Here is a 12,926-nt window from a genome sequence, read left to right as displayed (position 1 = left end):
AGGACTGAGTCTTTGATGTACTAACCCACCCCGTCTCGGAGACGTGAATTCACGTCCTCACATGATGTGCACTCATATCCCGGAGATGTAAATTAATGCGGCAACATTGCAAGGTCCCTAATTTGCACAATTTTCAATTTTCGCGAGTGATTTTTGGCACATATACACGGGACACCTTCCTCTATTCCTCTACAAGATGCCAAGCAGGGACAATGCCTTACACCGCATAACCTCTCCCCCCTCCCGGCACGCCATTGTCTCGGCAATTCATCTGTTACCAGTGACTTGGCCAATAAAGACATTCAGGGCCGGAGTGATTCCCCAACCAATGACAATGTGGAGGACAAAGTCTACATAGCATTAGAGGAAGAAACAGTCAGAAATGATGATCAGGTAATGTGGCAAAAAACGGTCAGGAATGATGATGAGTTAGTGAGTGACACAATGCTTACAATGCCTATATTACCATTTGAAAACCAATATACTCTCGTACTACATATAAATTCGAACCAAATAAATAAACAAATACCGTTTATGAGTGGTGTGGAATAGTTATCCTCCCATAGAACTCGTTTTCTTTGCAGCCAGCCTGATTGAAAACCCTGTAAGGTAAGGAGGTACTCCTACCTGGATCGAATATTTTAAACCTCAGGTGAGCGATTTCTTTATGAATTTTCGATGTTTCTTACCAAAAGCGGATGTTTGAGCAAAAAAAAAAAAAAATTCCAAAAATGTCGGAACTGGGGCGTACCACTGCCCAGAAAACGTCGGGATGGGGGGGGTTAAAAACAACCAGATTATTTTTACCCCAGTCAGAGATACGAGCCAAGTCAAACATTAGGTGTGCCATAGCCTCATCCCTTGTTTGTTGAAGTAACTGCTGAGATGGACGTTGCAGGAACCGAATGGAAAGGTGAAGGGTGGAGTCATCAGCGTACGAGTAGATAGGGTTAGATGTACAGTTTAGAAGGTCACTGATGAATAAAAGGAAGATAGTTGGTGATAGGACAGAGCCAAGAGGAACACCACTGTTGATACATCTAGGAGAAGAACGATGGCCGTCTACAACAGCGGCTATAGAACGACCAGAAAGGAAGCTATAGATGAAGGCACAGATAGAAGGATAGAAACTGTAAGAGGGCAGTTTGGAATTTAAAGATTTATGCCAGACTCATTCCAAAACCTTTGAGATGTCAAGTGCAATGGCAAAGCTTTCGCCAAAGTCCCGAAAGCAGGATGACCAGGAGTCTGAAAGGTAGGTGAGAAGATCGCCAGGGCAGCGTCCCTGACGGAACCCATACTGATGATCAGAAAGAAGGTTGTGATAGGAAAGATGCTTTTAAAGTTTTCTATTAAGAATCGACTTGAGAACTTTTGAGATACAGGATGTTAAAGCAATTGGACGATAATTAGAGGGTTGGGAATGGTCACCCTTCTTTGGGACTGGCTGAATGAGAGCAAACTTCCAGCGAGAAGGAAAGGTGCAAGTTGATAGACAAAGACGAAAGAGTTTGCCTAGGCAGGGTGTAAGCACAGAAACACAGTTCTTGAGAACAACAGGAGGGACTCCATCAAGCCCATATGCCTTGTTAGTATTGAGGCCTGTGGTGGCAGAAAATACATCAACTGAAGAAATTTTAATATCAGCCATTAGGAAGTCAGAGGGGGGAAGTGAAGGAGGAACAGCACCAGAATCGTCTAAGGTGGAATTGGAGGAGAATGTCTGAGTGAAGAGATCTGCTTTATCAGTAGAAGAAATAGCTACAGAACCATCAGCGTACAAAAGAGGAGGGAAGGATGATAAGGTAAAGTTGTTAGAAAAGTTTTTGGCAAGGTGCCAGAAGGAGCGGGAAGAATTCGAGTTGGAGAGTTGAGAGCATTTAGTACAGATGAAATTATTTTTAGCAGAGCAAAGAACAGACTTACCACGATTCCGGGCAGAAACATAAGCAAAATGTGATTCAGGGGTGGGTTGGCTGTGGTACCTTTTATAGGCCCTTTCCTTGTTGCGGACAACATTAGAACAAGCATAATTAAACCAAGGTTTTCTTGCATTAGTCAAAGGATATGATAAAGGAATGTATGCTTCCATGCCCGAGAGAATAACCTCCGTAATGCGCAAGGGACACTAAGATGGCTCCCGGCCATGGAAGCAATAATCATTCCAGTGAAAATCAAAGAAGTACTGCCTGAGGGCCTCCCAATCCGCAGCTCCAAAGTGCCACAGACGACGTTTCTTTGGAGGGTCCACAGGCCGTGCTGAAGCGATAGGATAAGTAAGGTGATAAGGCTGTGATCAGAGGAGCCCAACGGAGAGAAAAGGTTAACAGCGTGAGGAGAAGGATTAGTTGTAAAGAAAAGGTCAAGTATGTTGGAGCTCTCTCCAAGGCGGTCAGGGATACGGGTAGGGTGCTGTAAAAGCTGCTCTAGGTCATTAAGGATAGAAAAGATGTAGGCTTGTTCACCAGGTGGATCACTGAAAGGAGAGGAGAGCCAAAGGTGGTGGTGAACATTGAAATCTTCTAGAATGGAGATTTCAGAGAATGGAGAAATGGATAGAAAGTGTTCCATCATAGAAGTAAGATAGTCAAAGAATTTTTGATAGTCAGTAGAATTAGGGCATAAGTAAACAGCACAGATATATTTAGTCAGAGAATGACAGGATAGCCGAAGCCAGAGTGTAGAGAATTCAGAAGAATCGAGTTCAGGAACATGAGAGCAAGATAAGTCGTTGAGTATATATACACAACATCCACCTTTGGCTTTGAAATGAGTAAAGAGAAAGTAGGAGGATACAGAAAAGGGTTTTCTGTCAGTTGCCTCAGACAGCTGAGTCTCAGTTAGAAAGAGAAGGTGAGGTTTAGAGGAGGTTAGCTGGTGCTCAACAGAGCGAAAGTTAGAGGAAAGGCCGCAAATGTTGCAGAAAAGAAGAAGAAATGAGTCAGACAGTGGTTCCAGGCAGCTCAGGTTATCATCGGGAGAGGGGCAGAAGGTGGGGGCATTTATGGTCTCCCTCCCTGGGGACTCCAAGGCCACCCCTTACGGGATTAAGGCATCTGGTAATAGACAGATAGACAGGCGAACTGAGACACAAACACTGAGGGATTCAGCATGTGTTCTGTTTGAGGAACTAGGGGGATTCTGGGAGAGAGCTCATATTCCTGCATCTGAGCCACGGATTCGTGTCTCCAAAATCGAATCCCTTCATAAAGAATGGAAAAAGTTGGAGAAGCGTAAAAGCTGAAATACATTAAGAGGGGAGACGAATAGAGAGAACTTCCAAGAACAGATGGAAGATCTCTCTGACACTGCACACACGAATGTCTTCGACTTCATCAAAAATCGTGAGGATAAGGAGATTCTTGTGGCTCAGAGGGAGAAAGAGAGGTGAGGCTGTATGCTGGGTATTGATGTCAAACTCCACCAGAAAGAACGAAGACAGAGAGAGCAACAAGAGACTGAACAGGAGAAGAGAGAGCGTGAGGAAAGTCATGGAGCAATAAGAGAGGAAATAGTGGAGCTGGAGGAAAGCCCAACTAGTGCTGAAGACGAAACAGTTGACGATTACACGGATAGCGCAGGTCCTTCCTTTTCTGCTGCAGCTCCTCCTCTGAAACGCCAGCGAGCACGAAAAATAGTTGTCAGTTCTCCAGTTGCTGCTGTTTTAGGTCGGACCAAGACTTCAGACAGTACTGCAGTCCATCTGCTGCCTGGGACCATTTCTGCCTGTGGACAAGATCCAACAATATATACTAACAACAGGCAAAGTATCCACCGAGATCGAATCAAGAGTCGGAGGGAATCTGCAGAGTGGTTGAAGAAATAATTCCATTCAACTGTGCCACTTGTAGTGCACTAGGATGGAAAACTAATTCCCAATGTAACAGGAGCAAATGTCACTGAATGCCTTCCAATTCTTGTCTCAGGTGATGGAGTTTCAAAACTTCTAAATGTACCCAGTTTGGAATCAGGGACAGGAAAGGCCATGGCCAATGTTATCATTGAAACCTTGAATGACTGTTGTATATCTGAACATGCGGTAGGTGTGGCATTCGACACCACTGCCAGCAATACCGGATTGTGGGCAGGGGCGTGCACCCTTATTCAACAACAGTTGCACAAGAATCCCCTCCACCTGCTTTGTCGGCTTCACATTTTTGAGACCCATGGTCAAAAGGCCTCCACCATTTGCCTTGAACTGTCCTCTGGTCCCAACATTCACATATTCAAGCAGTTTAAACCCCAACTGGAATGGTATTTACACAACACACTGTCAGACCTTGAATGACAATGAGGAAGTGCTGGTGATTGATAGTGACCAGTGTGATGGACTCACAGCATTTGATATGAAACAATTGCAAGAAAGCCAACCTCGAGATGATTAGAACCGTCCATTGTTGTCTTGGGTGGTGTACCGCCCCGTGGAACACGGGTTCAGCGCCCTGGTGCTTGCCACCATACCAGATGGATGGCTAAAGGTATATACAGCATCAAAGTCTATCATTTCCATCACCAGACAAGCGTCACACTGAAGGAAGGCCGAGGATTAACCCGCCCCATCCCGACGTTTTCTGGGCAGTGGTACACCCCAGTCCTGACATTTTTTTACCTTTTTTTTTTTTTTGGCTCAAACATCCGCTTTTGGTGAGAAACATCGAAAATTCATAGAGAAATCGCTCACCTGAGGTTTAAAATACTCGAGCTAGGTACAAGTATTTCCATACCTGACTGGGTTTTCTAACAGGCTGGCACCAGAGAAAACGAGTTCTATGGGAGGGTAACTATTTTATCCACTCATAAACAGTATTTATTTATTTACTTGGTACGAATTTATATGTAGTACAAGAGTATATTGGTTTTCAAACAGTAATATAGGCATTATAAGCATTGTTTCACTCACTAACTCATCACCATTCATGACCTTTTTTTTCCCACATTACCTGATCATCATTTCTGACTGTTTCTTCCTCTAATGCTATGTAAACTTTGTCCTCCACATTGTCATCAATTGGGGAATCACTCTGGCCCTGAATGTCTTTATTGGCCAGGTCACTGGTAGCAGGTGAATTGCTGAGACAATGGCGTGCAGGGGGGGGGGAGAGGTTATGCGGTGTAAGGCATTGTCCCTGCTTGGCATCTTGTAGAGGAATAGAGGAAGGTGTCCCGTGTACACGTGACAAAAATCACTCTCGAAATACCTCGCAAAAATTGAAAATTGTGCAAATTAGGGACCTTGCAATGTTGCCTCGTTAATTCACATCTCTGGGACATGAGTGCACATCATGTGCGGATGTTAATTCACGTCGCTGGGATGGCACGGGTTAAAGCGGTTTGTTGTGTTCATCATGAAGCAATACCTGAAATCATGGTTCATGGCAACAAAGCAGCTCTAGTTCCAGCAAACGATCTGATGCTTCTCCAGGAATTGTCACTTTGTCCTGATAAAGACATCTCACAAGTCTGCTTGAAAGCATGTGGTCGTCACTTGTATTTGTCAGAACAGTTAGTTGGATTGGCCAAATAATCCAGCTGTTGACCCCTAAGAGAAGCGAAAAATGGTGATGGCTCTTAACGGAGAGGGAAGAAAAATTCAACTAAAAGGAGCAACTGTTGAACTTGAGGTGACAGCACTGAATGAGAAAACAGAGTCAAGTTTTGTGACCATTAACACCAAGATTTTCACACTGCTTGGTTTCCTCATTCATTTCTAGAATTCAATCCATCCACTTGGGAAAGTCGTGAGGATTACAAGGAAACTGAGCACATCATCCAGAGGCTACAGGTAACAAATGACTTTGCTGAAAGAGGGGTAGCACTGATTCGAGTTTAGTCCATTGTTGACCAAGAACGAAGATCAACTGCAGTTTCTACTCGATGTCGAAGAGCAACACAGGCAAGTGTATCCAGATGCAAAGAAGGCTACAGCTGGAAGCAATTGCAAGCCGTAAAACAAGGCAAAAATGAGTGGGAGTTGGGTTCCCATGATACACCACTCCCAGTGAGGGGCTAATAATTTGCAAAAGACAGGAACTTACGTAACCCAGTGACTTATACATATTACGCCATAATAGTATAACTTTGAACATGATCCGGCACCAGTTAAACTTATCTAATAAGCATGAAGATTTGCATAAACCATTTTTTAATCAACAGGAACAAAGTCCCGCGGCAGTTGAAGCAAATTTTTTTAGCTGAAAATTAAGGACCACCCTATATCTAGACAGATAGATTGATAGTCAGATCTATATATATATATATAATCTCATCAGCCGTTTGTGTGTCCATTGCAGGACCGGCCTATCCCGAGCGAAGTGGGGACGATACAGCCAATGTTTCCCTACGAAGTGGCTTAGGCTGTCTAGTAGAGACTGTATGTAGGGTGTAGGGTGAGAAGTGCTTGTAAGAGTAATTGTAGTGTTGGAGTGGCTTTGGACGTGTATGTAGTCTGTGAACCAAGTGTAATCGGCCCGTGCAAGCGACTGGGTGCAAGCATACTTTTTTTTTTTTTTTTTAAATATGCAACACTGGTTCAACCACAGCACCCCTTGTGTCCGCCAATGCAGTACGTGGCCTGAACAACACTCCCAAAGTTTCTTACCCTGGCGGGGCGCAAACCCTCGTTCTTCAGTGTACGAAAACGCACAATTTGCCACTGTACCACGGAGGCTAAATATATATATATATATATATATATATATATATATATATATATATATATATTTATATATATAGTGATAGAAAAGGGAGGAAAATGTGGAAAAGAAGTGGAAAGTAGAGTGACACAAGGAAGAAAAGTAGCTGGTGCAATGAAGGCCTTGATAAGAAACAGAGGCTTGAGTGTTGCAGCTGCACGAGGCTTACATGAAGGAGTGTTAGTGCCAACTTTAACATATGGATGTAAGACTATTGTGTAGCATGAAAATGAAAAGTCAAGAGTAAGAGCAGAGGAGATGAGACTGGTGAGGAATGTATGTGGAGTACAGAGGGTGGATAGGATACGAAATAATGTGATTCGTGAATGATGTGGAATGAGAAAGTCGGTGGACACCAGAATAAGAGTGTACTGAGATGGTATGGTCATGTGGAGAGAATGGATAACAACAGAGTGGTGAAAAAGGTATATCTGAGCGAATTTGAAGGAGGGAGGAGGCGAGGTAGGCCAAGGAGAAGGTGGAGAGATATGGTGGATGAGTGTTTGAGGAAGAGAGGTTTGGAGGTCAGTGAGGCTAGGGAACTGACAAGAGATCAAGCTGCCTGGATGAATGTTGTGAGAAGAAATGCATGATCAGGGCTCCGGCACCCCTTTCTGAACGTGGCAGCGTCCGGACTGACTCTACTGGATATGCTTATGTGAAGCTACAGAATGTAGTGAAAGTTTTTGGTATATCTGATAATGCCAGGATTCCGTGGGCTTGAATGGTGAGTGAATGGAAACGTGGCCCACTGGAATGGGCAAATTTGGGCTCTCTGGACATTGCTACTCCTCACCCTGCCCTAGGGTGGGATAGAAGGTCCTGATGATGATGATGATGTGTATAGTTGTGTGACCTGTTTTTTTGGATCAAACCGCACCTCATGTTTGATGTGGGGCTCATGGTTGGGATGTTGATGATGGTAAGGAGTACCAAAGGGATTTCTTTTTAAATATAAGAGAACCTCAGTTCTACGAGGTCTAACTCCTTCAGAAAGGTGACTCCATTTTTTTTTTTTTTTTTTTTTTTCTTCAGCCGCTGGACAGCGCGGCTCACTTTTTCAACCTAAATTAGAGTCTGAAGGAAGTAAGAGTATTCTGTCGTCATTGTACCACAAGGGTACAACGTGTGCTTGTGTGATATTTCGAGGATATGAAGTGTGAATGATTGTGTGGGTTATTAGTTTTTGGATCATTACCTAACCATACTTGTGACGCAGAAATTAGGTCTGGGATAATAAATGCTGATGATGATGATGTGATAATTTTGTTATTAATGATATGAATAATTATAATAATGCTGCTAAATAATGCTAATGATGTTTGGAATTGTTACAGTAGTGAACTTGGTGTCATTCGGCGTGATCGCGGTGAGCTACGTGCAGATGTACAGGGCGTGGCGGGACACCCACAGGGCGGTGAGGGGGGGCGTGGTGATGACCAGGGGCGGGGGTGACTTCAGCCTGGGTACCAGGATGACGCTTATAGTGGCCACAGATGCAGCTTGTTGGCTGCCCATCATCTTCCTTGGCATCGTCTCCCTCTGTGGCGTTTCCATCCCTCCCAAGGTTGGTTGTACTGTATGTCCATTCCCCCCAAGGGTTGTTGCTCCCTCCCAGTGTTGGTTTTTGACCATTCCTCCCAAAGTAAGTTATCTGTCCATCCTTCCAAAGGTAGATTTTTGTCCATCAGTCCCAAGGTTGACTGTTTCTCCATCCAGTCCAAGGTTGGTTGTCCGGTCATCCCTCCCACGGTTCTTTTTCTCTGGTGCATCCATCCCTCGCAAAGTTATTTCTCCCTATTGTGTCTCTAGCCTTCCTGTTCACTTCAAAGGGTCAAATAAAGCTAGAATCAACTCTAAGCAAGGCAAAAAAAATCGTGTGATGGTAGTAAATTTCACCTCATCTCTCTTAAGGATTTAACAAGAAGTAAACAGATGTCTGCGAGTTTGTGTGTGTTGTGGCACTGATAGGGTGCAATATGATGCTTTATATGGGTAGTGGTGTTTGTCATATTACTGTGATATTTTATACTGATCCTGGTATACCAGATGTTGTGGTACAATGAGGGTGTTCACGTGTTATTTGATTTTATATAATACAGGTCGTCCTACATGTGATATTGATCTATTTCATTGCAGATTTTGGAGAGTGTGTGTGTGTGTGTGTGTGTGTGTGTGTGTGTGTATATGTAATTTAATAATAATAATAATTTTCCATTTAGTTAGTCATGGCACTCAGTGGGTGAAAATACTAAAGTCCCTAATCGAGTATCCTAACCTAAGGGGGTCAACAGGCAGACCCTGGCTGCTCCTGAGGAGCACTGACGCACTACCAAGTCTCACCGAGGCTGGTGTAAGGCTTAGGCACAAAGGGACAGACTGCCTAATCTTTACCCTGCTGGCTTTCGAACCCTTGCAGGTCTTCCACCACAGCTCGCCTTGAGCTACACTTGACAGGTGAGAACTCACTTCACCGACGCAAATAGCGCGGTCTGATCTGGGCTTGAACTCGGGTCACTTGAATTGGGAGTGAAGTGTTGTATAAACTCGCCACCAGATGTGTGGGGGGGGGGTAGGTTTGTGTGTGCTGTGACAATGTTATAAGATTCTTTGTGTAAGTAGTGGTATGTGCTACTGTACTGTGACCTTTTATATGGGCAAAAGTCTATCTTGTGGTATTATGAAACTATGCCAGTGGATGGATGTGTTGTGGTATTGTGAAAGTGCAACATGACACTTTCTGCAGGACTGATGTGTGTTGTATTGTGAAGATGATACTGCATATCAGCGGTGGGTGAACACTACAGTTCCCGCTGTGTGTTGTAGATTTCTATGTGCTGTATTGATTCTGACTACAGAAATTTTGTAAGACCATTTTCTCAGCGATAAAATTTAGGTACTGCATCTTGTCAGCACAATGTCATCTATAAATCTGATTCTTGCAAGCACCAGATGATTTTGTTTACAAACTGATAAACATTATAAGATGCTTGGATACGGGAGAATAACTCAACCAAGTGTCATTGACATAAATGAGACCGAATCTTGTGCTCTGCGATACTGATTTATCTCAGTAATAAGCCATGCTAATTTTTGGATGTTCTTGATCACTACCGAAAGGACAAAAATTAGTTTAATGCTACAGAGTATAAATTGGCCCACCTGTTTGATATGTGTACACAATGAAACCAAAGTCATTGGTCAGATGATTTTGTTTCTAACACCAGGGAACTCATATTCATTGTCCTCTTCAGTTCTACGGGGTCTCTCCTAAGATGAACAGAATCGTGGATAGATGGCATGAATATAACAAAAACAGTCATAATAATCGTCAGAGAGTTAACATTAACCCGCCGCGTGCCAGTGCTGTTTTAAAATGGTCTGTCATAATGCCATGACCAGTGCCAATGCCATTTTAAAATGGTTTAAAATAAAAAACTTCACTGTGCATTTTTCAAGATTTGTGGGTAAAAACTGGCAGGCATGTAAGGTAACTGTTCCTCTACCATCCCCCAGGCTGTCAAGGCCATACACTCACTCGCTTCCCTCCTCACGTTCGCTCTGCCCGTGTGCCTCACCCAGTGCTGTATATAGTGAAGGTATTTTGTAAATATTTTCATGTAGGTGTAAGTTGTAAATATTTTCTTGTAAGTGTAAGGACTATATAGTGAAGTCAAGCTGTAAATACCTTCTTGTAAGTGCCAGGACTGTACGTAATGATGTCAGGTTGTACCTATCTTCAAGTAAGTGTAAGATAATGCATTCACAGTGAGAAAGACACACAAATTGTGATAGATGCTGAAGTAATAAGTAATCAGAACATTGCTATACCCTCCCAGACTAAATACCTGAGTATACCTTACACAGAAAACGGCTTTCTCTCACGTACGTGGCAAGCGTGAGAGAGTGGCTGTACCTGTAAACGAGTATGCAGGACTCAATAAAACTCATTTCCGAGCCTCGGTGAGCATTTTAACCCATTCACTGCATCAGTGTTTGTTTACATGTACATCCCGTGTGCGGCAGTTTTAAAATATTTAGAAAAAAATATTAGAAAAAAAAATAATATTGCCAAAAGATAGAGAAAAAAATCCCGAGTTCAATGGTATAAAACACAATATAGCAAACAAATAAATAACCTCTGACACAGGTCCGTGAAGTAATAAATATTCTCTGTGCGGTGGTGCCAGGCGAACGATGTGATATGGTTGCTCTGTGTCCTCAGTGTCAATCTTGCGATCAGATAAGGTGTAAAACAGCATCTGAACCATCCTTGTCATCATCTAACAACAATTCACTATCATTACTAAACTTATCCAGAGATTTCATCCAATATTTGCTTCGGCTACTGCTAGAGGCGGCATGGAGAAGGTTTCGTACCATTACCATCGGCATTTTGTAGGTAACTGAGCTGAGCTCTGCACCTTGTAAAAATGCATAATCTATGTATGGCATTATTCTATAGGGTGCCATGATTTGCTAGATGATTTATTTCGTGCCATTTCTGATGGTGGAATTTTTCAAAGCAAGAAATCATATATGATACAGCCACAGTGAGAGCCATTTGGACTCAGATATCATATATGATACAGCCGCAGTCAATGGGTTAATTATGAAATTCGTTGTTTCCACATCAAAATCTATCATTTTAGCCAAGAAAAAAAAAAAAAAAAGTTCGAAAAATGGCCGGCACGGGGGTGACCCACAGGGCTAAAAATAGCGGGCACGTGCGAGTTAAAGTTAGCAATATGTAAATGGGTGTCTGAATGTTTGTGTTACGTAGCTTTATTGAGAGGGTGATACTGCATAACTAACCCTTTGTGTGCTAGTGATAAATTCCAAGCTGAATAAAGAATCATAACAGTAGTATGTTTAAGCCCTTCAGTAGGAAAGCGACTTTTCTTTCTTTAGTCTTGATATTACCTGACAAACAGACTTCATTTAATGTAAGGATTAGGAACAAGTTTCTTATACTCCAAGACTGCGAAAGGTTATCCATAAGGTGAATGAAATCATCTGACGTTAGGAAAAATGAAATAAAAGTTGTTGTTGTTGTTGTTGAAAGATTCCCTGCACATACAGTATAGTGCAGGCCGGTGTAGCGTTATGATCTGTCCCCCTGTCCGCCCCCTACGGCGCATGCGCGGAGGTTGCCAGAGGCCGCCACAAATATGCCATTTGTCCTCTGATCTCTGTAGGGGTAACATGATCGGAGCCTCTCGCCCTTTGTTTACAAACGGCAAATGGTCATTCCGGCTTCTTCTATCATTCGTCTCAAAGCTTTCTCGGGTAGTTTCCGCCCTTAAATTAAATTAGGTTAGGCGGAAAGCAGTCAAAATTCGAATTTCTAAGGTATGAATGAGTTAGGTTGGATAAACATAGATATAATTAATCATCTGGGGACGAGTTATCTAATCTGTTAGGCGTGAGGATTGCCTTAGCTTTGTTATCTTTACAGGAATGAGTCAAGCTCGTACTGTCTCGTGTACCATTTTTATCATACATATCCTTGAAATTAGAAATAGTTTTGGCACACACTACCTCATTCGGTTGTGCATTCCACTGATCAATTGTCCTATTAGGGAAACTGAATTTCCTTACATCTTTATCACCTCTCTTTTTATGCTGTATTTTGCGATGTCCTCTTGCTGATGCTTCACACGTATGATATATATTCAGTTACGTCTATTTTCTGTTCCCCTGATATGCATTTATATAGCACAATCATGTCTCCTCCTCCTCTCCTGCAGCGTTGGTAAATTCAATCTTTCCAGTCTTTCTCAGTAACTTAAATCCCTTAAGCTTGGTACCTATCTTGTAGTGGCCCATTGTACTTATTCAATCTTATCTGTGTTTTTTGAGATGAGGATTCCAGACTACTGTGATGCATACTCCAGAGTTGGTCTGATGAATATCTTCCTCAGCATATCTTCATTTATATATATGTGAATGCTATTCTAATATTAGCAAGCAATGTATACATGTTTCGTACCTTCTCACTGATGTGATCATCAGGATATAGTCTGTTACTGATAATTACTCCTAGGTCCTTCTCCTTTTCTAATATGTGTAGGGTTGATCTTCCTAACTTATAATACCAATCTGGTCTTTTCTCACTCTTACCAAATTTTATTACATGACACTTATCCACATTAAATTCCATTTGCCATTTATTGCTCCATTCATGAAGCTTGTTCAATTCCTCTTGCAGCTCTTTGCAAGAATCTATGTTAG

The 12,926-nt window shown here is 42.5% G+C and overlaps 1 protein-coding gene across 1 annotated transcript in view; it reads left to right on the top strand.

The window, feature by feature from the left end:
• The window catches only part of LOC145405852 (G-protein coupled receptor GRL101-like), a 140,037-nt gene that overhangs the window by 102,919 nt on the left and 24,192 nt on the right, over positions 1–12,926 (top strand). Inside the window, exon 7 of the mRNA XM_080277108.1 lies at positions 8,030–8,259. Within this exon, the coding sequence (XP_080133234.1) occupies positions 8,030–8,259 (230 nt within the window). The remainder of the gene's footprint in view (positions 1–8,029; positions 8,260–12,926) is intronic.

Source organism: Coenobita brevimanus, chromosome 68, assembly GCF_032717465.1.
Source record: "Coenobita brevimanus isolate Jiangsu-jjx chromosome 68, ASM3271746v2, whole genome shotgun sequence".
NCBI classification, from domain to species: Eukaryota; Metazoa; Arthropoda; class Malacostraca; order Decapoda; family Coenobitidae; genus Coenobita; species Coenobita brevimanus.
This window is presented reverse-complemented; position numbering and strand designations above follow the sequence as displayed.